The 23,500-nt window shown below is 38.6% G+C and overlaps 1 protein-coding gene across 1 annotated transcript; it reads right to left on the minus strand.

Annotated features, from left to right (window-relative positions):
* Positions 1–5,659: 5,659 nt before the first annotated feature.
* On the minus strand, positions 5,660–20,276 carry LOC139738844 (leucine-rich repeat-containing protein 34-like). Its single transcript, XM_071649479.1, has 9 exons — positions 20,161–20,276; positions 18,683–18,700; positions 11,795–11,984; positions 10,656–10,739; positions 10,348–10,476; positions 9,154–9,404; positions 8,167–8,322; positions 6,737–6,863; positions 5,660–5,830 (listed from the first exon to the last, which is right to left on the minus strand). The coding sequence occupies exons 1-9, from the start codon at positions 20,274–20,276 to the stop codon at positions 5,660–5,662; spliced, it is 1,242 nt and encodes a 413-aa protein (XP_071505580.1).
* Between the last annotated feature and the right edge of the window lie 3,224 nt (positions 20,277–23,500).

Raw genomic sequence — 23,500 nt, forward strand, 5'->3', positions numbered from 1 at the left:
ACTTCCGGCGGGGACATATATTACGCACCGCGTAATTTCTACTTTTCCTTGTTTTTTTTTAAAGTTGTGATAACTGTTCACTTTGCAGAAAGCACAAGGAGTGAGATCTTGTTAACAGTGTCAGCAGACTGAGTTAAATGTTGAGCTAGTGCAGTTTGTCACTTGCTTCCTTTTGTTAAAGTAAGGCAGTAATACGTTGCACACACTTTGCTATCTAAAGACATTGTTCAAAGAGAAACCAACTTATGCATTGCCCTGTCAGTGACCTGACATTTTCTTCCAACATGCCACATTTCCTTTTCCTGCTAACACCACCAGATGCAGTGTAATAAAATAGAAGAAAACACAAACCAAACGAACAAAACAACGAAGAACGGGAAAGTGGCTGTTTTGCCTTCTGTTTTTCTTCTTTCCATGTGCCACTTATTGCCAGTCTCAATTCAAACTGGTCGTGTAAGTCCGAGCTTGGTAGATGAAAGGTGCAGATCAAAATGTACATAAAATATGTACCAATTAGAATTGAACTTGGAAAGCGGTTCTTGAATTTCTACTTACTGGGTATTTGATCAGTTATTAGAGTGATTTAAATCTATTAAAGTTTTGTAATAATCTCCTGAACGGATGCTACCTTTAGTAGTCCTCCTGCCTTCCAATATTTGGACAGTATTATGCGCGGATGATTTGAAATATTTGAAATGATTTCTTCTGATTATCAATATTGAATATAGTATGTGTGAAGAGATTTCATACTGAAATGTTGATGATGATGATGAAACAGCATTTGTATAGCGCCATTTATCAGTAGAAACATTCAAAGGCGCCAAATGTCATTGATTTGCATACAGTCACAGAAGGTCAATGTCTCAGGAAAGAAGTCATTACATTGTGCTACTCAGTAGTTAGTCTGTGCAGGACAGGTCTCTAGATAGCTGGCCTAATTGTAAAGTCATCTTGTAGACATTTCTTGCAAAATAAAAAATAAAAAATTGGAAGTTGTGTCATCAGTAAGTCTCTCTGGTGGATGGTAAGAATGTCATCTTTATGTTATCCCTTTAATACATTATCATATTTGTCACATGTCAGGGCATCATGTAAAAATAATATCTGCATCAATCACAGATGTATTAACAGTCATGATTTTGAAATCTTGTGTGAATGTTTTTATGCATTTTCGATGCAATACCTGGAACTTGATGATATGGTGATCACTAATGTGATTATATCATACATTGCATAGTTATACCTTTTGTTTTGGAGTTTATTTTAAATCATTGATTTTTTTCTTTTGTAAAGTATATTGCGCTAGTCCCCATTCTTGCTAAGTTTTGAGAAAAATCTTCTAACATGAGGAGCACTCCACATAATGTCTTCATGTGGGCCACTCTCCTGTTATCAAGTGTCTTGTTACCTCCGCCAAGGGAGGAGGTTATGTTTTCGTTACCGTTGGTTTGTTCGTTCGTTCGTTCGTTCGTTCGTTTGTTTGCAAGTCCGTGTGCAAAATAACTCCAAAAGTAGTTAAGGGATTGGGATGAAACTTGCAGGAAAGGTTGAGAATGACACGAGTAACATACGATTAACTTTTGGTAGTGATCCGAGAATTTTGGGGGAATTTATGAAGGATTTTTGATATTTTGCCAGGTAGGGTCAATGAACTTGGGAGTTGAGGCTGCGCGTATATGAAGTTTGCATACGCGCACTAAAGTGCGTGCTCTAGTTTCTGCTAGGGCGAGGCGTGCCATGCAGCTGAGGGTTTATGACGTAACAAAGGCTTCTATATTGGGAAATCGGGCGACTTTCACTACACAATGCAATAAGCATGTATGGGTGGAAATCCCCGATATCTTTATGGAAGAACAAGATCAGTGGTGGAAATGGGCTGCATGCTTGGCGGAGGTCTGCGCTCTCAGAGTGCTTCTCTAGTTTTATGAATGAAACAGTGCAAGTGCAGTACTCATGAAGCTTCCACAGATTTATATTACCTGTGATTTATTTCAGTGAGGAAGCTGTGTGATAAATTATAGACCTACTTTCAGAGTTGTTTGCTAGACTAAGTTTAATTGCTGTATTTTTATTGAGCTTCATGAGCTTATTAATACGTCCACACTGTGAGTACTGTGTATGTGTGTGCATTACAATACCTGCATATTATTAGCATCTCCCATTTTTGGCCAATTTATTTGAAAGTTGGTGGTACAATATACAAGTGTACTTGTGACACCTGCAGTTACTTTTAGACTATGCTATCATTCATGCCAGTGTTATGACCATGAGCAAGAATGCAAGAAAGTGAGGATAATACATGTACACTGCTAAATATGGTAAATGGTTTGACCATGAGTAGTGGAATGAAAGACTTCTGCATGTTGTTGTTGGATTCTGTCATGAAAGAAATGTAACTTTGCATGATAAATAAATGCTCTATCTGAAAAAGAAGAAGAAAGAATGCATATGATTTCATTATCAATACTATGCCATTTTATTGACTCCATACACTCAACAATAGATCACATATTTACACTGTACAGGTCAACATTTATAATACAATAACCACATAGCTCTCTGCTAAGCATAATATACAAGGTGTGTCTATACTTCTGGCACACACATATAAAATGTAAACGTTGCTATTTTCAAAGGAGTAATTTTTCACACAAATTGACACAAAAACATATCCGTGGGTTCATGAATTCGCACTGTGAAATTGTCAACCCATTCAAGATGTGCAGAGAATTATTGCGAAGATATTTTTGCAGGTTTAAGAATTCGCAATGGCCAATGTAGCACGAAATGTGCAAAAATTTCCACGTTAGCAGCAATCTATTTTAAAACTTTGTGATGTATGCCTTGATCATTGGATGTTTCATTGACTATTTTAAAAGTAATGTAAAACAAGCTCTCCATTAAAGGTAAAACATACTTTACTATTGTACTTCTGCAGAAACTGTCGAGTTTTGCTCCAGATATGCTTTAAAAATGTTTGAAGTAACACTGTGATAATACAATTTCAGTTGGGTAATGACCAAAATGTGAACATAAGTCGAAAAAGTTCGCCAGAAGTACTGCAGTCTCAAGCACATGGGATCGTAGTTGCTAGGTAATTTTTTCATAATTGATTACTGATGATCAACAAATTGGGCCACAGCGGTATCTTCCACGCGAGAGTGAATGGCATGCAACTTGATTGGGAAATACGATTGCTGGGGCACGATTAATCATTACGTGACATTCTACCCACCGAATATGCGGAATGGATGGGGCTCTTCAGGAATACAAGTCGGGTACACCAGCATTTATCATTTACCGGTACACCTTCGATCTCAAAATACTCTAGGAAAATTTGTTATCCTGCCAAATGGTGTCAGGCAGACAAATTTCTTGGCGACCCTTTTGATGTATTGCAAGAAAATGTCACCAAATGATGGAAGATGAATTTTGAGCCCCTCTGAGAAATACAGCATGTATGCTTTGCCTTTAACCCGCTCCTTACGTGGGAGCAACTTCCCAAGATGAAGACAAGAGTGCCTGCTTTTGTGGCCTAAATTCATGTTTCTTTGTGTTGTAATGCCAAGAGAAATGGGTTTGATAGAAAGATAAGAGTTTATTCTATCACCATATTTTCTCTTTCTGTTGGAAAAATGTGTATATCACAGTATTATTTACCCCTTTTCTGATTTAGTTTGCGCTTGCTTTGCTATAAAACTCGTACGAACTTGTACATGTACATAGCGATCAAAGCTGAGCTCGAGTAGATTTCTGTGTTCGCTGACCCCAGTCATCCCATGCAAGTACCTGGTTTTGTGTATAGAACAAAAGAGTCTGTGAGCCCATCAGCGCACGCTCTGTTACATACCTCGCACTCGATTGATATTTTCATTGTTCGATGGCACATGTACTTGACCATGGAAAGGGGATACAATGAACCGCTCGACTGCTTTCGTACAGATGGATTACCAAGCTGTCAGTTCTCTGTCGACGGGCAAAAGGATTCTCGTTTGGGGGCAATAAAGGCACTCAGAGAATGGCGGAAGGAACGGGTTATGAAACAGTATTTAAACCACATGTCAGATGGTGTGGCCATAAAACATCCTATTAGGGTTCTGCCCTAGTGTGTCAATGAGCATCTCAACCTCGATGAATTGTAATTTGGGCAAAGGCTGCACCTTTTAATAACATACTCTCTCTCTCTCACTTTCTAAACATGTAAAGGTGGGATCTGAGTAAGCACAAAAGCAGAGCAATATTTTAGAAACCATCGAAGAGCAAAAAAGCACCTTGCTTGACCCATTAGTCCAGCTGCTTCAGGAAAGTAAGGAAGTGTTCAAAGTGTTCTGTGTTGCATTCAAGAGTGATGAACATCTGTAACTTTAAGAAAAAAAAAATGACAATAGCCGAACCAGAAACTCCTGTGGGGCCCGGAAGTTGAGCTCAAGCGTGATATGCATTGAAAATACGTCAAATTTCACAAAAATTGCGATCAGCAATTGACAGGTTAGCACACTCAGGTTATCAGCATATGAACAGGATGCATGTTAGCAACATTTATGTATACAGGTCTGTTCCATCAAAACTTAATACAGTGCAACATGCAACTATCAAGGCGATGACCTGAAATCTGATACTCAAAGCTGATTGGTTGTTGCCATGGTAACAATAGTTACACAACACTCTCGATCTTTTCAAGAGAGAAAGTCATATGGATAGGGAGACAGATAAGGATACTCTTTCAACTGATTAGAAGTATCTTACTTTCATACCCAACTCCATATTACAACATGGAAGATGGCAGAAACTGAATGACGGGCTCGAACACTGGACGGAAATGAGTTTGAATTGGAATGTGAGCCCGAGACAGTTCTGCCTCTAAGTACAAAAATATTGTGTGTGCAAGTCTCAGAGATGAAATCTGTATTACTCTGAAACTAAATTAGTTCCCTGTAGTTGTCGGCATTCCATCCTCCAAGCCTTCACAAGTGTATGTGTGCAGGGACTTGACTTCACCTGCCAAGCTGTTTGATTTAACAGCATGCAAAGTAATCCATCCAGACTGGACCTAGTTGTAGATAAGCAAGCCCATACAGGTGGAGCAATGTGCCTCACTAGTTAGTCCTACAGGAAGGCTATTGTGGCACAAGAGTAATTAGGGGGATTAGGTAATCTCTATTACTTGACAGCTATTTTCTAGACGTCTCCCAATCGGTGCAAAAAGCACTCCAGCAGGGTGCCAATTGGTGAACGAAGGAGAGTAAGGGTCAAGAATAGGTCAGGATGTCATAGAGTCAGCACATGGCGTTTAGAGGGCACCAACTGCCGAGTATTGTAATTGGTTCAGATCTGTAAAATTGAAGCCAAGTGTGTGGTAATCTATCATGGAAGTGGTTAAATTCCCTGGTTTGTTGAGATGAGGAGGAGGGAAAGTAAGGCAGAATCTACTGGATTGACAACACTGTACACAGTAAGCCAAGAGATGCGAATTTGTAACTTCATAGCTGGGCATTCAATTAGAATTGACGCCAATTAACACTGAGAACAGTCGTGAATCACTTGTACACATTCTTGGAAGAAGAGTTTTACATCGGGCATTCCAGAGAAGGGCATAATTGGATGGCGGCACAACTGTGTGGACGGCACCGGTCAAAGCGCACACACACACACACACAGATTAAATCTTTTTGTTGTTGTCCACGTCGGGCCCGTAGAATGGCGTCCAGTAGTAATGCCGCCTGATCCCGTGGGAGAGCTCAGAGAGGTAGACGTGTCCATCCACCACGTAGGGCTTGACGTCCGTCTTGGCCAGGTCTAGGTGACCCTCTTTCAGCAGTTTGTTGAAGGCCTGGTTGGACAGAGCATAGAAAAGATTGCAGTGAAAACAATTCAGCCAAATAATAAAGACTATTATGCATATCATATTTTGAATGAGGAAGGTTGATCGGAGGACGGTATGAGAGAAGGAAAACAAAGAACAAGAGAGGAGTAAAAAAAGAAGAAATAGTAGCAGTAGTAGCAGCAAAGATAGTAGCAGATGTAGTGGCAGTTACTATAGTAGCAATAGTAAAAGTGGTTGTAGTAGTAGTTGTGATTGTAGTAGTAAGAGTAATAAAAAATATCCACTGTGTGATGTGTCTATCTAGTCCACTGTGTGATGTGTCTATCTAGTCCACTGTGTGACGTGTCAATCTAGACACATCACTTGATACCTACTGGTCACCGTCAGTATCTGCAGGCTGAATGAGTACCTATCAAATCAATGGATAAAAGACTATCAAAATTAACAGAACTACGTGAGTGCTGGAGGGGGGGGGGGGGGGGGGGTTGAGGGTGTGAGATCGTCGCTGAGGTGACAAGACCATGTATCTGAAATTTTGGTGAAAATGACTTTTTTGGATTAAAGGTCAGATAATCAGTTAAAGTGATGTCCTGTCCAAATCCTACTTGTCTTACCCCAAAATGAAGCCACCACAGCACTTCAAAGGAAAGGTTTTCCCATTTGATACAGTGCTTTGGCTGCAATGTTTCTTTGCTCTCCTGAACATTAGACATTTTGTAGATACAAGGTCTTGTCGCTCCAGCGACGCTATATGACAAACATCTTTACACCTTCCAAAGATTTCAAATTTGGCATAGGAACCACACACCACACAACATCAAAAGCTGCTGCTCTTTGTCACCATAGCAACAAACAAATCTCATTTCCTTTTCTTGTTTGTTTGTTTGTTTGTTTGTTTGTTTTTTTACTCACATTGCATGCTTCCTCCTCATGATGGTTGCCCCAGATAAAGACACTGTTGAAGTTTGGATTCTGCTCCATGGCGTAGGCTAATGCACACAGACCAGGGGCTCGGATGTTGTTACTTGTTACCACCAACCTGTACGGAAAACGATTAAACAAAATGAAACAGAAAAAAATACTGTAAGAGTCTGCCAATAAACGTGTAGTTAGTAACATACCTTATCACTGAAAGATGAGACCTATTTCCACAGTTTTATCATAATGCTTTTGTGTTCATTTTACAACTCCAATTTGACCCAGTGATATTTCAAAAAGTAAAGCAAAAGAAAATTTGCAGAGACAACATGATTTGATCGTTTTTCCCTTCAATCACCAGAGGAAAATTTTGTTAATAAAACTTCCATCACATTAGGATTCCAGAGAGGGACTATCTCACCTCTGTGCTCCAATGTCTAGCATTACTACATCATTACATAGCATCATACATCACATATATGCTTATCTCAATGTGTCTTCAAACACCAACATGCCTCTTATCACAAATTATGTTTTTTCTGCAATGTGTTAAGTGGAACTACAAACTGGTTAATGCTGAGTTTCCACTGTCATGCTATCCACTACACACACCATGATTGGTCATTAGTACATTGTAGCTGATTGTGGAAGTTTTATTTATGTCTATTACAATTTGTGCCACAATTGAAATTGTGGTCTGAATCGTTGAGTAATCACGGTGATGGTATCAGATCTTTTCAGATCTTGAGGTCAGTTAATTGTGACAATCGCATTGATCGTAGCCAATTTTTGAACCATCCTAAACTTTTAAACATAATCATTGCGATGGATGCAGCTGACCTCAAGATCTGATATGATCACCAGGATTACTCCACAATTCAGACCACCATTTCGATCGGGGTATAAATTGTGACAGACACAACGATCAGCATGATTCCATGATCAGCTACCAATGGCCAACCGTAGCGTGCATATGACAGTGGAAACCCAGCATCATACATTGACAGAAAAGAGGGTGTGTTCAAGCGCTCTCTTAAAGCAAATTAAACCGTACCAAAGCGAACTGAGCCAAAAGAGGATCACTTCAAGGTGTGCTCCAAAAGGGTACCAAAAGCATACCAAAAGTTCGCATGTGAAGAATGCGCATATCATGCACATATAACACAGTGCAAAGAGTTTGTTCTCTTTGTTCGGGACTTCTGTAAGTAGTTTAAACACATCAGGTGAATGACCCTGTTGCTTGATAATGCATGACCCTCTCTAAAAAATAACTCATGAGATATGCTTTCTCAACAGAGCGCTCAAACACTCTAACTCTGGCACAGTATGGTACAGTTCGCTTGGGTTTGCTTTTGAGCACTCAAACGCACTTAGAGAGACAGAAGATAAGGATGGGGCTGATGATCTAGCTAAGAGGAGCTTACGTGTGAAGGTTAGTGTTCATGCTGGCTAGAGCCTTGCTCAGGTCCATGGCTCCATCGTCCTCGATGCAGTTGTGGCCCAGGTCCAGGATCTCTAGTGGGGTGTTTTTCATCAGGACTCGTGACAGGTACTTGGCCCCATCTCTGCGGATCTTGTTACTTGAAAAGAGAAAGAAAAAGAAATATAATGTAATTCAGTTTTCTTACAATCAACAATCCAGTCTATGTATATCCATAGCCTTATTCAGCTGCACAATGTTGAAACACGGCATCATCTATATTATGCATTGATATGAATTTACCCGGTAACTGCATTTCAGAGAAGTTGATTTGTTTCATACCTCTTTTTTTTTTTTTCAGAAAATTTCATGGTACTACCCAATATTTGATAAACTTATTAACTGATTAATCAATTGATTGACCATCAACATTGGTTAAACTCATTAAATGATGGGTAGAAAGCAACACTTTATCCCTTTGCACTTCAAAATGTGTGTAATGAAAATGTTACTCTCTCACATATATTGGACCTAGCTGTTTTTTTTCTCATCTCATTGCACAGAAGGGATGCTTTGCTTCAAAGATAATGTATTGTGAATTGTGATAATACTACTAAGTCCGTGCAGCTTCTACTTCTACTACTTCTACAACTACTACGTAGTACATCTACATCTACTACTACTACGACTACGTAACTACTACTACTACTACTACTACTATCACTACTACTACTACTACTACTACTATTAAATACTACTACTACTACTACGATGACAATGATGACGACGATGATGACGATAACTACAACTACTATTATCATTATCATCACAACTTCGCATAACACGATGTAGTCTCCAACCTGTTGCTAATGAACTAAAAACATAGTTTTTCACACAAAAAATACATAAAATGAATTACATTCACAAACAGAAAGTGGTTTTAAAAGGAGTCAGGGATTGCCCGGATGATATATACGACTTGCATACTTACCAAGCTAGGTCCAGGTACTTGAGGCCAATGTTCTCCACCAGCATCTCGGCCAGCCGCTCCGCCCCCGTGTCCTTGATGTCGCTCTTCTGGAGGTGGAGCTCGGTCAGCGTGCTGTTCACCTTCAGCATCTTGGCGAAGTGGATGGTCGTCTCCTCCTGCTGGCTGAACAACAGAGGGCGGTTGATGCACAGCGCCCTCAGCGTGCTGTTGTAGTTGAGGACGGTGGCAAACGCGATCATGCTCTGCGTGTCCTGTCGCGGTGGAACCAGAGATCAATGGGTGATGGATGTGAAAACGGAGGCAAAAGTTGAAAAGTGGCTGCCACAAACATACGATCTATTAAAACCCATGCACTATAATGTTCAGCTTCCTAAAGGTTACGATTTGCATATCTGGGTTAAGAGGGGCACTGAAGATAATGTGTGTTGTTCCATGGCACAAATGACATAGAAATGTGTGAACCCCAGTCTTTCAGAATGAAAGTCTGTTAGTGCAATCATCAATTTTTAGCTGAGGGCAGATTCTGAAAGAGCAGACTCTAAGCTTTAAAAAGGTATAACTCCATACATATGGAGTTTCCCATAACCTATGATAGATAATGCAAACAGGGTATAAACTCTGGTAAAGTGTTCAATGAGAAAAGGGGCTTTGAAGTTGGAGGTCTATTCAAACACTTAATCCTCATCAAGCCCTGCTCTGTGCAATGAATGGGACTAAAAACAGGATGTAAAGCTCCATAGTAGCCACAATGAAGGGATTATGAGATCAAGTTTAAAAGTTACACACTATACTATATGTACACTCTATTCATGACTATTACCAACTTTCAAACAAGTAGCCATCCTTTTAAAAGTTATTCAAGTTGAAAGTGAAGGGTGTGCAGTAGGGTGTTTAAGAAATGTAAAGGGACCAGGAAAACATACATGATCACACAACTCTTGTTGTAGAAAAACTGCAAAATTCTCAATTTTCCAGTCAGTTTGTGAACATGATTTTTTCAATTATGTGGAAGAAGAACTGGTCTTTCAGAAAATATAAAATCTATAAATTGACCTCCTTGACCCATTTCACATATTTTGAGTCCTTCTGTAAAATTGGGTTGTGCGATTGGGTTGGTTTTGTGATGCACGGTCACATATACACACAAACACATACCTATTCACTCAATCAAAAAAAGAAAAGAAATTGACTGACCTGGTCAGTATCGCCAATGTCCAGTGACTGGAGGGCCGTGTTGACCTGAAGCATACCGGCCAGGGCCATGCCCCCCTTGTTTCCAATCTTGTTTCCGTTCAGCTTCATTTCCTGAAGAGTTTCGTTCACCTGCGAACAAACAAAAGGATACAGTATTAACAAACTTGTCAAGTGTTTTCCACAATATGCATTAACTGTCCTACTAAATGATGGAACTGGAACAAGTGTTTTTTGTTTTTATTCTATTCCTTCCTCTCTTATAAAACAGCCATGGTTCTGATCTGTTGTGATATTCATTTGATTCTTACTTGAAGTCCGTTAGCGATGTGAACTGCTCCTTCAGGACCCACATCATTGCACATGAGGCTCAATCTCTTCAAACAGCATGTTTCCTATGGAAAGGAGGAGGAAAGGAGAAAACAAGAAAGTGATATATAGTTTCAAAATCTATTTACCACAATTCTAATGCTTTTTTTTTTCTTCTAATAACATGTTATGTATTGTGTAAGGACAGCTTGCTATCAAATGCAATGTTTGGCTATATCAACAAAAATACTTCAGTATACCTAATCTTGCATTTTACAGAATAGAACAGGTAGTAGCTCAAATCTTCATTTTGTAAACATATATTGAGTCCTTTATGATTTCCTATTCCACATTCTTTGCCTTGCTTCAAGTTTCAACAGCTTCTCTGATCACTATGGAGATGATCAATCTATGAAGGAGTGTGCTAATGCACATTATTGCAGGAGCCATGGAATTTTTTTAAGGGGGGGGGGTGTGATGGTCAGAGATTAACAAAGTCAATGATATTTTTCCCAAAGAATTTGAGGACGGAACCTTTGGAAAGTCATAGGAGTTGTGATTTTTTGAGACTTTTCTTCAGACCCCAAATAATGGGGGGGGGGGGGGGCTGCAGCCCCCATATGCTAACTGTAAACCTCTTTATGTAATGGGCCTATCTTCCTAAATTATAATGAAAACATATTTCCATAAATTATTCACGTGGTCAGTTCTCACATCATTTCAGATAAACCTAGGGTAAATACAAACAGCTCGCTTATACAGCACATGTGCAGAGCTTGAGCATGCCATGATTGCACAGACGACACAGTACGGCATCGCCGACGAGAATACTTGATCTACCATTCTTTACTGCAATTTGTCAATAACAAGTTTTGCAGCTTATCAGAAATGTTACTGTGGGCCATACCTGACAGATTCATGGAATTTCAAAGCCAATTTGGAAGAAAAGTATAATAATTTTGTCTCAAAAATATGCTGATCATGGGTTTGTTTTTATTCCAGGAGCCAGTATTAAATGCTCACATGTCCGACCACGAGAATTAGACAAAGCCCATGCTCTGCTCTGAAGGTTATTATACATTCAACCAGTCAACGCCCTGAACCCCTGTCTGTCACATGACCTCAGTGAAAGTTCACGTACCTTCAGGAGCTCAGCCATGTGGGCTGCTCCCTGGTCGGTCAGCTGGTTGTATCTCATGTCCAGACCGGTCACAAAGGTGTTGTTGACCAGCGTCTTCAGGAGCACCATGGCGTCCTCGTCCTGCAGCTTCTTGTCCGTCAGAAGATGATTGTTGCCTGGCAACACCAGATCCATGTAGTCCTTGGGGTCACTGGAAGATCAAATTCCAAAGTCAAATAATTTATAGAACTCCTACCTTTCATTTCAATAGCAAGCAAAGAACATTTGCAAAAGGTGAGACTGATTTATGATGGCTGTACAATAACAAAGCGTTTGATTTATGATTCACTTTTGTCCTACTTGTTTTGTTCTGTTGTGTTTTTTGTTTGTTTGTTGTTGTTGTTTGCTTCTTCTCATGGAGAGAAGACAACAATGAATGATTAGCATGTATGCATGCACCTTCTTTTTTCTCTTTTTTTTTCGCAGACAATCTGAATGGATTCCTAATATTTTATTTTGACATGGAGCTGTAGACTAATTACCTGATGCACATGCACAAATGCTATATCAACCCCAGTGCATAACCTCAGTATAACACACACATGATGAGATCTATCAGTGCTGTCTAACATTGAATGCACAACTCAAGCACCAGTGTCACAGTTGTGTGGCCTCTATCCTTGTCCATTCCTGACCCTATATCATTTAAATCTTTTGCAATATCAATCATTTGTCACACTTTTGCATGAATTGTATGATCCACCATTTAACAGTATTTAGTACTGGTCCTTAACATTGTTTGTACAACAACATCATAACTTTATGCAAAGTTCAAAACTTCCCCCCCCCCCCCTCTGCTCCTGTTTAAGTTTATCTTTAGATTTGCAAATGAGACCAAATGAAAAATTCATATCTTTTTCAGCTTTTATCTCTTCACAATTTGCGGCGTTCTCCCATATTGTGCATGTAATATCGAATCTTGGAATATAAACTGTGTCCATTAAACACACCAAGTTTAGCAAAACTTGGGTGGACAATCTTTGCTGAAATTTACTAAAAAGTTAAATATTCTACTTTTACCCTCACATGCACCCTCTCAAGTTAATGAAAACTTGAAGCCTTATTCATCATACTGTTATAATGGTCATATGCTTCAATAATTGGGTACTATTATTTGAAACAAATTGTGGAAAAGTGACACTGTTATTTTAAGCAACTGCAATCTAAAAATGAAAATAGATAATGTAAACATTGAAATCTGGAAAGAAAAAGACTGTCAAAATGATGAAGAGCCAACCTCCCAAAAGTACAATGGCATCATCCCTAAGTGATGTGCAATTACTTGTTAAAATGACACTTGTGTTTCTCGCATACAGGGATGAATCATGCGCATTTGCTGTAATACAGCAGGGATACATTACATAAAGATGAAATAAAGATACTCCAAGGAAAATTGTGTTGTGGCATCTTTTTCACAGATTTGCATTCAAAAACAGAGAAAAATGCACCAATGAAACAAAAAGGAAATCCTTATTTGATTGATCACCAGTTGATGTGCACACCATAATTACATGCAACTGTGTCTCTTGCATACAGTGATAAATTATGCAGTATTGTTATAGTACAGCAGGGACACATAGCGAGTGTACATGTAAAAAAAAAAAAAAAAGGGGGGTGCAATGTGTCATCATTTTCACAAAACATTTGCGCATAAAGTGGGCGAAAAGTGTTCCATGTGTGCAATAAGTGTGCATCGAATTGCAAAATGTGCATGCATAGATTTGCGCAGAGCTCTGAGATTTTGCTGGACAGCAAACACAATCTTGTACCTACATGTCCACTCAATCAGCCACCTGCATTTGCTTTTATTTTTTGTTTTGTTTTGCTCTTTTTTTTCACTGACTGACCCAATAATCATCCTGGCTGATTTTACACCCTGGAATGATTATTAGTCTCATCTCTATAGTTACATTAACATGTAATACCTATAAAAAAAAAATGATTAATGATCAACATGCTTTCAATACCTTGGGGAAGCACTAGCTGTACAGTGTGTCTCTAAAAAAAGTAAACCCAACTTCAACGGCAAATTTTCAGAAAACTATGAAATATTTACACATTATTTTTTCATGGTTAGATAGTCCAATAAGTCCTCTGTCCAATGATACCACGTAGGTTATGTAACTCTCATGCATGATTGAGCATGATTCAACTTAGTGAATGGGTGTGAAATCATCACTGTGGCAAGTTCCGTGATCAGCATACTTTCTCACATTGTACCAGATGGCTTTTTTTTTTGTTGGAGGCTGCCTGTCAGGGAACTGCACCCGAAAAGCCTCTTGAACTTCCACAAAACTTCTTGTTTCCTGGTATCGAGTTACCAGGAATACTCTCTGCTCAATTGTCAACTGTACCATGTTTGGAAAGCATGTGAAGTGTGAATGTGTCAGGAACAACCTTTGCTGAAGTTGTTATGTAATCATAGGCCTAACATGTGACAAAAATTTAACTTCAAATATGCCCTGAACGCATGACAATAGTAAGAAATAACTTGCCACAGCGATGATTTCACACCCATTCACTAAGTTGAATCATGCTCAGTCATGCATGAGAATTACATAACCTAGACGTGGTATCATTGGATAGAGGACTTATTGGACTATCTAACCATGAAAAAATAATGTGCAAATATTTTATACTTTTCTGAAAATTTGCTGTTGAAGTTGGGTTTACTTTTTTTAGAGACACACTGTATATTCACCTAAATACTGAGATATGCCATTCACAGAGACTCCAACCCAAAAGCACCTTCTGATCGGGAGATTCTCCCGCCTGAAACCCCTAGCAAACGGGAGACTCCAAGTTGATGTGTGCGAAGCGCGAAGTTTCTATAGGGTTCTAGATGCTCTCTGGTGCTATCTAAGGCTTATTTTTTTGAACATACAATAGCAATAAGTAAGAAATCCTTTCCAACGGGAGACACAGAGCCAGGGCGGGAGAAATCAAATCTCAAGCGGGAAAACGGGAGATTTTGCAAAAATGGGTTTTCGGCGGGAGATCTCCCGTCGAAAACAGGAGAGTTGGAGTCTCTGCATTAAAGCGAGTCTAATTTTTCACGAATTGGGACTTGTCAGCAATTTCATGAGTGCTTAAATTCACGATCATGAAGCACGTTGAAGTTACTAAATGGAGAAATGTATGCATGCAGGTCACATTCATGTCAGGATCAGGGTCAATAGTTTTGCTTGTCTTAAAATCAAAATGCGCAAATAGCAACTGACTCGCAAAATTTGCGAAAATAGCAACTGACTCGCAAAATTTGCGAGAATAAAAGCCTCGCGAAATAGTCAGCATATATACAGTATTTAATCATGGACTTCATAATTCCATGTCGGTAAGATTGATATTGTAAGATGACACTCTTAACCCTAACTAGGCCGGGCTATAGGTAGTTGCCGGGGGGGGGCCTCCCAGGCCCCCCTCCAGATCTCGGCCATCGACCGCGCGATCGCGACAAAAATTGGCACACACATTGCCTATGATGTAATCTAAAATACCTTGAAGTTAATTTTTCAAAAAATTATCATTTATGCTAAGTTAAATGTATGCTAATTTATACATAATGATGCATGAAATCAGACTATTTGGTATATCACAAAATAAAGCTCAAAACAGGCACATTTTTTGTGTAGATATTCTTTTTAGTGTCCTTAGCAAATGTAATAAAAAAATGTGTGTATTTTTTTATTGTTTTTTTTATTTCTTATGCATTTCGCTGTTTTTTCGACTATATGTTTTTCATTGTTTTTTTGACGAAATTTGTTTGCGACATCGCTCCGAACAAGAAAATATGTTATTCATTGATTTTAATCAATAAAACACCAAAATAATCATGCTTTTATGAATTTTGCCTGTAAGCACAGTTTGCATTGAAATTGTACATGAATTCACGTTTTTGAGCAATTTTTGGTCTGACATGCCTGTACATATTTAAATGTGTAACTTCCGAACCGCGCGCCCAGACGTCACAAATTTGGTGTCAAAAGATGCGGGACACTCGAAAGAAAAAAGTCATGAAACGTCGCGGTGATAGCTCTTTGCGATTGCGATTGTACATCGCGCGGAACAGGGTTAAGAATAGTTTCTCTTTAATAAACAATGTAGCTGTGAATGACAGTTCAAAAAGAAGTACTACAACTGTTGGTATAAGGCTACATCTAATGGAATTATAATCAAGATGATAAAACATTTCTAGACTATCATACAATGTGTGTGCAATATGTCTGTACTCGGTGCTTCTACATTGTATATGAGCAACACAATATTAACTTATAATAATATAAATGTTTAACTTTTGTATTAAACAATGTGTTTTACAACGTAGTTCTAAACTTTCTCATATACAGAAAAAAACAAACAAGTAATCATAAATTCTCAGAGGTAAAACTAGTTGAGGGTGAAGGCTTGAATGAACGTGGGGAATCGTTGATTATTATTTGTGTAGTGGAATGTGTAATGTGCTATCAATAAATGTGCAATTATTCACTGATTTTTTTTTAATATTGAATAGAAATCAATCTACCCTCACTTCATACATCTTTAATTTCGCAATCTAAAAGCACCTTTTCATGTATTCCGTGTACTTCATCACGTTGTCATACCAACTGTAATCTTGCATGTTGACAGAGAGATGAACCATCAAAGTTGTGAAAAAAAAAAAAACCCTAATAAAATGCCAGTGCAATGTGCCTCATACATGTAATGAATCAAGTGGATTTAATGAGGAAGTGAAAAAATAACTATTTGATATTAATTTAGGACCTTGGGTGCCGTAAATTAAATGACTAATGTTGCAGTTGTTGTCGACATGCCATCTAAATGTATGATGTTGTTTAATTTTGAAATTTATAAATTAAATATGTTCCACAGTTTTTAATTTACTTTGAAATAAAAATGTAGCGTGTTACATTGACAACATACACTTTAGATTGTATTTTGGTGACAGTCTCTAGTATTACAATGTTTTGTCTAAACAGTGAATCACATCACACTAGCTGTGTATGCAGCTGCGACCAAACTAAAGGCAGGAAAGGTGAATTGCAAGGTGAGGTGCATGACTAAGATTCAGCAGACCCACATTTTTCCCTTTTTTTTTTTTACATGAAGTGCTTTCATTTCATACTGCTTCTTTGAAAGAAAAGAAAGGTAGAAAAATATCAAAGAATTGAAATAAAACCACTGTGACTATCAACATAATCTCTTTTTTAATCAACATTGTGATGCATGTATGAAATCACAAATATTTACAATCATTGCATGGGAGTTGTGGGATCCTGTGAATCCCGTTCAAATACAAATGTACATATGATCTATTTATAATGTTTTCATTAGATTCCAGGACTGGTGTGGGTTGTGTGTTAAACCCAACAATCATGTTCAATGATAATCACAAGTTGTTAGCAGACTACAAAAGTGAGATGGCATGATTTTGTTTTGTTAAGTCATAATCAAAAACACTTGTTACATTATAATCCATGGCTACTTCTAATAAATTACTAAAATGTGGTTACTGAAAAAAAAATGAAACATAATGACACTCTGTATAATACTTAAATGGGATAACTAAATTAACAATCTGTCCTAACGATATTACTGTGCGATCTAAAAGGAAACTAGAAATGTTGCTATGGCAACTGGTATGCCTCCACCATAATGCATGGTTCTCCGAATAGGTCTATAGCACAATACCTTGACAATGTGTGATGACAGTTTCACATAACTGGCAAAATATCAAAATGACAGGTTTGTCACACATGCATTGAATGTTCACTTTCCTTGAACTAGGTTTATGTGGATGAATGGCTGTACTGTCTAATAAGAGTGCAGGTATTTGGGGATTTGTACTCAACTTTTGACCCTTTCATAAGTTTAAAAATGTCAAATTTAACACTTTCACTTGACCTTTGACCTTTTGGAATTTGACCTTTTGACAAGAAACTTCCCTGAGAATCTGTATTGGGTAATACATGCATACACTAAGTTTCAAGAAAATATCCTACTGGCATTGCATAGATAAGAGGGAAATAATGGCATTTTGATGAGTTGACTTCCACCTTTGACCCTGACCTTTGACCCATGACCCCTAAATTCCCTACATGATCACTGCCAGTGAGTACAAGTTGTATACTAAGTTCCATGAAGAACCTTGAAGTACCTTGAAACATTTGTGAGATATGGAGAAAAAAGTGAAATTTCAACATTTTCACTTGACCTTTGACCCTTGACCTTTGACCTCATGACCCAAAACTCTCTCTGGGGAATCTTTATTTGGTAGTTCATGTATACCCCAAGTTTCAAGAAACCATCTCCAGGCATTGCAGAGACATAGGGGAAATAGTAAAATTTTGAGCATTTGACCTTGACCTTTGACCTTGAGCATGTGCACTCAAAAGTTGAAAGGCACAACTTCGCCCACTTATACATATAACATGCCAAGTTTCATTAGGATACCTCTAATGGTTTATTAGATACGCTGTCCACAAAATTGATTACAGACGGAAGGATGGACGGACGGAAGGACGGACGGACGGAAGGATGGACGGACAGACAACCCGAAAACATAATGCCTCCAGCGTCACTTCGTGGCGGAGGCATAAAAATGAAGATTAAATAGAAAAAAAAATTTAAGATTATTTGCCATTCTTGAATAAAGTTTACATTATCTATGCACACACACATACACACACAAACAATACATTTTTGTATGCTTATATTCAACTTTTCTACTTGTTGAATGCAAAGAGCAGGTAATGGTGTGTGAGCATAAAGAGCAACCACTGCAAACAGAAGACAGAAGAGAAAAAAACAGCAAACAAACAAACAAACAAACAATTTGATACCGGTACTTACTTTTCCTGCAGCTCCCACCTTTGTCCCAAGATTATGTGATGTTTGAAATTCAAGTCAAGTTTTAGTTAAAACATCAAACGTTTGATCTGAGGGACAGATCCTAGTAGTTCGCCAGCACTGACTACCACACTATAATCTACACATCAAAATCATGCAGATCACAGACAACACAGCTACAGATCAAAACAACACTGGACAAGCAAACTACACTTTGTCATCCGCCCGAGAGAACGACACGAATGCACGCGATACCAGGAATGTGTGCTCGTGAGAATGACGTTAACCCTGGCGAGGCCCGCAAGTATAGCATGCACCTCGCATGCATTTATGTCATTCTCCAAGCACATCTTCCTTGAATTGCGTGTGTTTGCGTCATTGTACCAGGCACACAACGATTTTCAAGTATCAGCATACGAACAACAATTCTGTATTGTAGGAGAAACAACCACAAGACCTAGCCACATTAGCCCTGCCTTCTTGTTAAAACAGAATAAGAGTATAGAGAAACATGTAATAGACTCCGAATCTGGGACTCAACAATGCCACTACATTGAATTCAGAAAATGGTTGACTTCAGGGAAAATCTCTTTGCAATCATAGCCCCTCCTAAGTTCAGTGAATTTCCTCTAAGCTAAACAAAGAAACTAACAAACAAACAAAATTGAAACTATGTTATGCCATACAAACAATTTTCATATTTTTGTATTGATCAATCAATAAGAAAATAATTAATATCATTAGTTTTCCCCAGAAACACAAATAACAAACCCTTGAATATTAGTAGGTGTTACCATTTTTGTTTGATGTTGTTGCAGAAGATTTTTAATTATTCTCTATCACTAGTTTCTAGAGCAGACATCCATGCAAAAGAAATCAAAAATAAACAATAGACACATCAAAAAAACAATTGACTCTAGACTGACAGTCAATGAATGTACATCAATTTGACACACTAGAAACAGTCAAATTTAATGTATGTATCTTATGCAATGTATCAGTGTATTTTCACACATTTTGCATATATTCACAATAGGAGGTCACTAGACAGTCTGGCATGAGACAGGCTACTGATACTTTGAAGTGTGCTTTGATCAAAAGTTCCATACATATTGATGAAATGCATTGTAAATTTGTACACACTTTCTTGACTGTTTTTTTTTTTTTTCACGCTTGAAAATGGGATGGAATCATTTTGGAATCATGCCATAGCGTTCACCAATCAAACTTGTTCTGAGTTTTGTGCACCAAAGAAATCTCATACAACTTTGTACTCATTGACTGTTCATTAAGAGCCTCTAGCAAATAAAGCCTCCTTTGAATCTACCAGTACATCAACTGAAAGAGAGGCACAGAACTCCTTTTTGTGACACAAATCACATTGACCATTAAAAAGGACTTGATCACCTTCCTATCCCACAAACAGACACAGGGATATTAAACGTAACAACTACAGCGGTAAACAAACAAAGAATTCTCACATGATCTGCTCCTCCCGCTCCTTGTCCATGACCTTCATGATAAAGGCGCATGGTTTCAGCTGCAGCTCTTCGCACACGTCCTCGTACCGCGTCTGAAGGGACGCTGGATCCACCATGACTTGGACTTGCTCTAGTTCTAGCAGGACGGTAGACCTATTCAATCTGGCATCAAACAAAATGAACGCAAACAAAGAAAATATTTACTTTTATTACACTGTAGTACCATTGATGGGTTGTATATGTCTGGTAGGATAAAGTAGGCAGCCCCTGTGATGGTTGACAATTAATCATCAACTGGTTTTATTTGGTCAAACTCAAAGCAATGTACATGTACATCAAATACAATGTTGCATATCAACACATCCATCCCATATAGTCTAGTGTGTCACGTGTAGATTCTACAATAATGATTGATCTTCAGAAGTACAAATGCAGCAAGCAAGACTAAAAAAACCAAGGCTCCTTTGTATTGTGAAGAAGAAAGAAGACGTTTAAGTACTTTTTCTTGCCTGTCACATTAGCGGGGTATGAGCTTTGTGCAGGCACCACACAGTACCATATTCAATGCTTCAGCTCAGTGAAATAAGTGGATAACAATCCACAATGCTGCATGCTATTGCTAACTGTAATATCCAAATAATAAAATATTACCAGTACTAGCAGTAGGGCCTTTTTCTAGTACCGTAGTATAGTCCAGTACTATGGTACAAACCTTTCGGAGAAAGGGGCCAACTCAACTGATGTGTAACTGTATTTAAAGGGTAGACACTACAGTGGTCCGAAAGTCAATGAATCTGTTAATTACTCTTAGTTACATAGACACCATGTCTACATGGTATCTATGTCAATACTCAATACAGGCTTAGCGGGGTTTTAGGCTACATTTCCAGCATTAACGTAGAATTGTACAGTACACTTGTCTTACTATAGCATAGGCCTACTGAAGGAAGAATCAGCGCTAACCAATCAATGTGGGCTTCATAGCCTCTTCTCTGAAAATGCATGGTTAACTAAGTATAAAGACCCACAAGATCGATTAGATATTTTTGGTTTAATAAAAAAATACATGCTTTGTAGCCACGACCGAGTGCTAAACGTGGTTTTCTGCTCGCACGCATACACCCAGCACAGCCAGCAGCCCGGCCCGCTGCGGCGCCGGGTGACTGAGACAGCAAAGGCACGTTGAGAGCCCCGTGAACCCGGGCACACATCACACGGATTACAGTACGGTCGGACTACGGTGTAAGCAGTAAACACTCAGACAGATCGACTAGACACATAGATGCATATTTATTTCTTGCTTATTCATTTTAAAACACACTCAATTGGTGTGAATATAGAAATCAATGATCGAATTCAACCTTGGTCCAACCAATTACAATCACGGAACGAAAAATACACTTACCAAAACGGCTATTTAGTGCTGACTTCGACCAGTTTTGTGTCGGTAGCGTCACACGTTGCTAAGCTAATTTCGTGGATAGTCGAATCGCAGTCGGATCGGCTATGGATTTCTGTACGACGCTAGAGCGATACGATGCAGTCATCCGATCCACTTTCGACCTTCGGAATGCACGTTCTGTGTGTGTGTGTGGATAGGCCGAACCAACGGGGAGCTGTATTTGAGCCTGAATTTGCGTGTATTTGCACATTAAATGAAAATGCCTCATTGGTAAAACTATCACTCAAAACATGCAATAAAAGACAACAACAACAACACACAAACAAAACAAAACAAAAACAGATAAAGGAAGGACTTCCGTTTGCCCCACAAAAATTTTGCGGTTACGAGCTTTTGGTTATTGAGGCATTGTGTTTAACTACACTCGAGGGCTTGGATATCTTGTTATAAGATAAGAATGTTAAAAGTAGGATTTTAATCAGATTGTTTAAATAGATAATATAGGCCTAGTATTGGTAGAGGGGAGTAATTCAGCTTTTAACTTGTTGCGAGATACTTAGAAACCATGCACTGTTTGAAATGTTAGAAAGCATACAATTCTAAGAGGAATTTAAAGTTTATCTGATGAAAATCGGTTTTGAAATGGCTGAGATATCCCCCAAAAGACACAAACAAAGTGAAATAAAGCGATGCTACAATAAAAGGTGAGTCTAACCTTTTATCAGGATCGCTTTGTTTTGGATATCTCAGCCAGTTCAAAACCAATTTTCATTAAAAAGATTACAACTTTGGATTCCTCTTAGAATTACTATGCTCTTTCATATTTCATACGAGCTTTCTCATTAGCTTTAAAAAAAATCGTCAAAAAACAAAGGAAACCTCAATTCACATCTCGTTCAACTGAAACTGTACCATCCTTCACCTGGCGGACTTTACTCCCAAACTCTTCCACTAGCCCTATAATCCTACATGGTCTGCTTGTAGGAGTCACATCGATCGTCTGTATCATTTTTATAGGCAATAAGAAGCTGGAATTTACTTTTTTCCCCAAAAAGTTCATTATCTTCTCTCCGTGTGTAAATAGAACATATAAATGACCCAATATATTATATGACTATATAATGTGTGTGTGTGTGCGTGTGTGCGTGTGTGTGTGAGTGGGTGTGTGTGTGCATGTATTTGTGTGCATGTTGTATACACTTGTCGTGCGGTATAGCATGTTCGAGTTGGGTAACGAGTTTGAATGTTGTTATTGTGTCCGTCTCTTTATTTAAATAATCTGTTGGATACATTCCATAATCTATCAAAAATTAACCCTATATATAGTCAAACATAGGCGCCGGAAGTGGGGGGGGGGGGGGGGGGGCAGCCGCCCCCACAATCCAAAAAGTGGGGGGGGGGGGGGCAAAACGCATTTTTGCCCCCCCCCCCCAAAAAAAAAAAAAAAAAAAAAACCTCCAAAAAAATGAATAAATAAACAAATAAATAAAAATAGATAAGATAAGAAAGATATGTATATAAATGAATAAACGCGAAAAAACATAGCTACAAACGACACTTTTTGGACTGTAAAATGTCAAAATTTCCAAGCTCGCTCGCTCCGCTCGCTCGCATTCAATCGATATGCCATTCTCCTGATGTTGCTGCCAGTAATTGCCAGCAGTTGCGCCTGGGCCGCCCCCCCCCCCTTAATTTCCAAAGCGAAAAAAAAATATATAGCTACAAACGGCAGTTTGGGGACTGTAAAATGTCAAAATTAATCGTCAAATTTATTCGTTATGCCATTTTCCTAACGTTGCAGCCAGTAATTGCCAGCAGTTGAGCCCGGTGCGCCTCCCCCTGAATTTCCAAAGTGAAAAACATAGCTACAACGGCAGTTTTTGGACTGTAGAATGTCAAAATTTTCAAGCTCGCTCGCTTCGCTTGCTCGCATTGAAT

Source organism: Diadema antillarum, unplaced genomic scaffold (assembly GCF_040938485.1).
Source record: "Diadema antillarum isolate AM-2024a unplaced genomic scaffold, OU_Dant_1.0 seq00000769_RagTag, whole genome shotgun sequence".
In the NCBI taxonomy this organism is placed as follows: domain Eukaryota; kingdom Metazoa; phylum Echinodermata; class Echinoidea; order Diadematoida; family Diadematidae; genus Diadema; species Diadema antillarum.

Bases quoted from the DNA above. Each gene is read 5' to 3' on its own strand.
- LOC139738844 (XM_071649479.1), bottom strand. From the start codon at position 20,276: ATGGTGGATCCAGCGTCCCTTCAGACGCGGTACGAGGACGTGTGCGAA. The intron at 10,477-10,655 runs GTAAGAATCAAA...GTTTGTTCGCAG, and splicing joins ACATCGCTAACGGACTTCAA to GTGAACGAAACTCTTCAGGA. The intron at 8,323-9,153 runs GTAAGTATGCAA...TCTCTTTTCAAG, and splicing joins AAGTACCTGGACCTAGCTTG to TAACAAGATCCGCAGAGATG.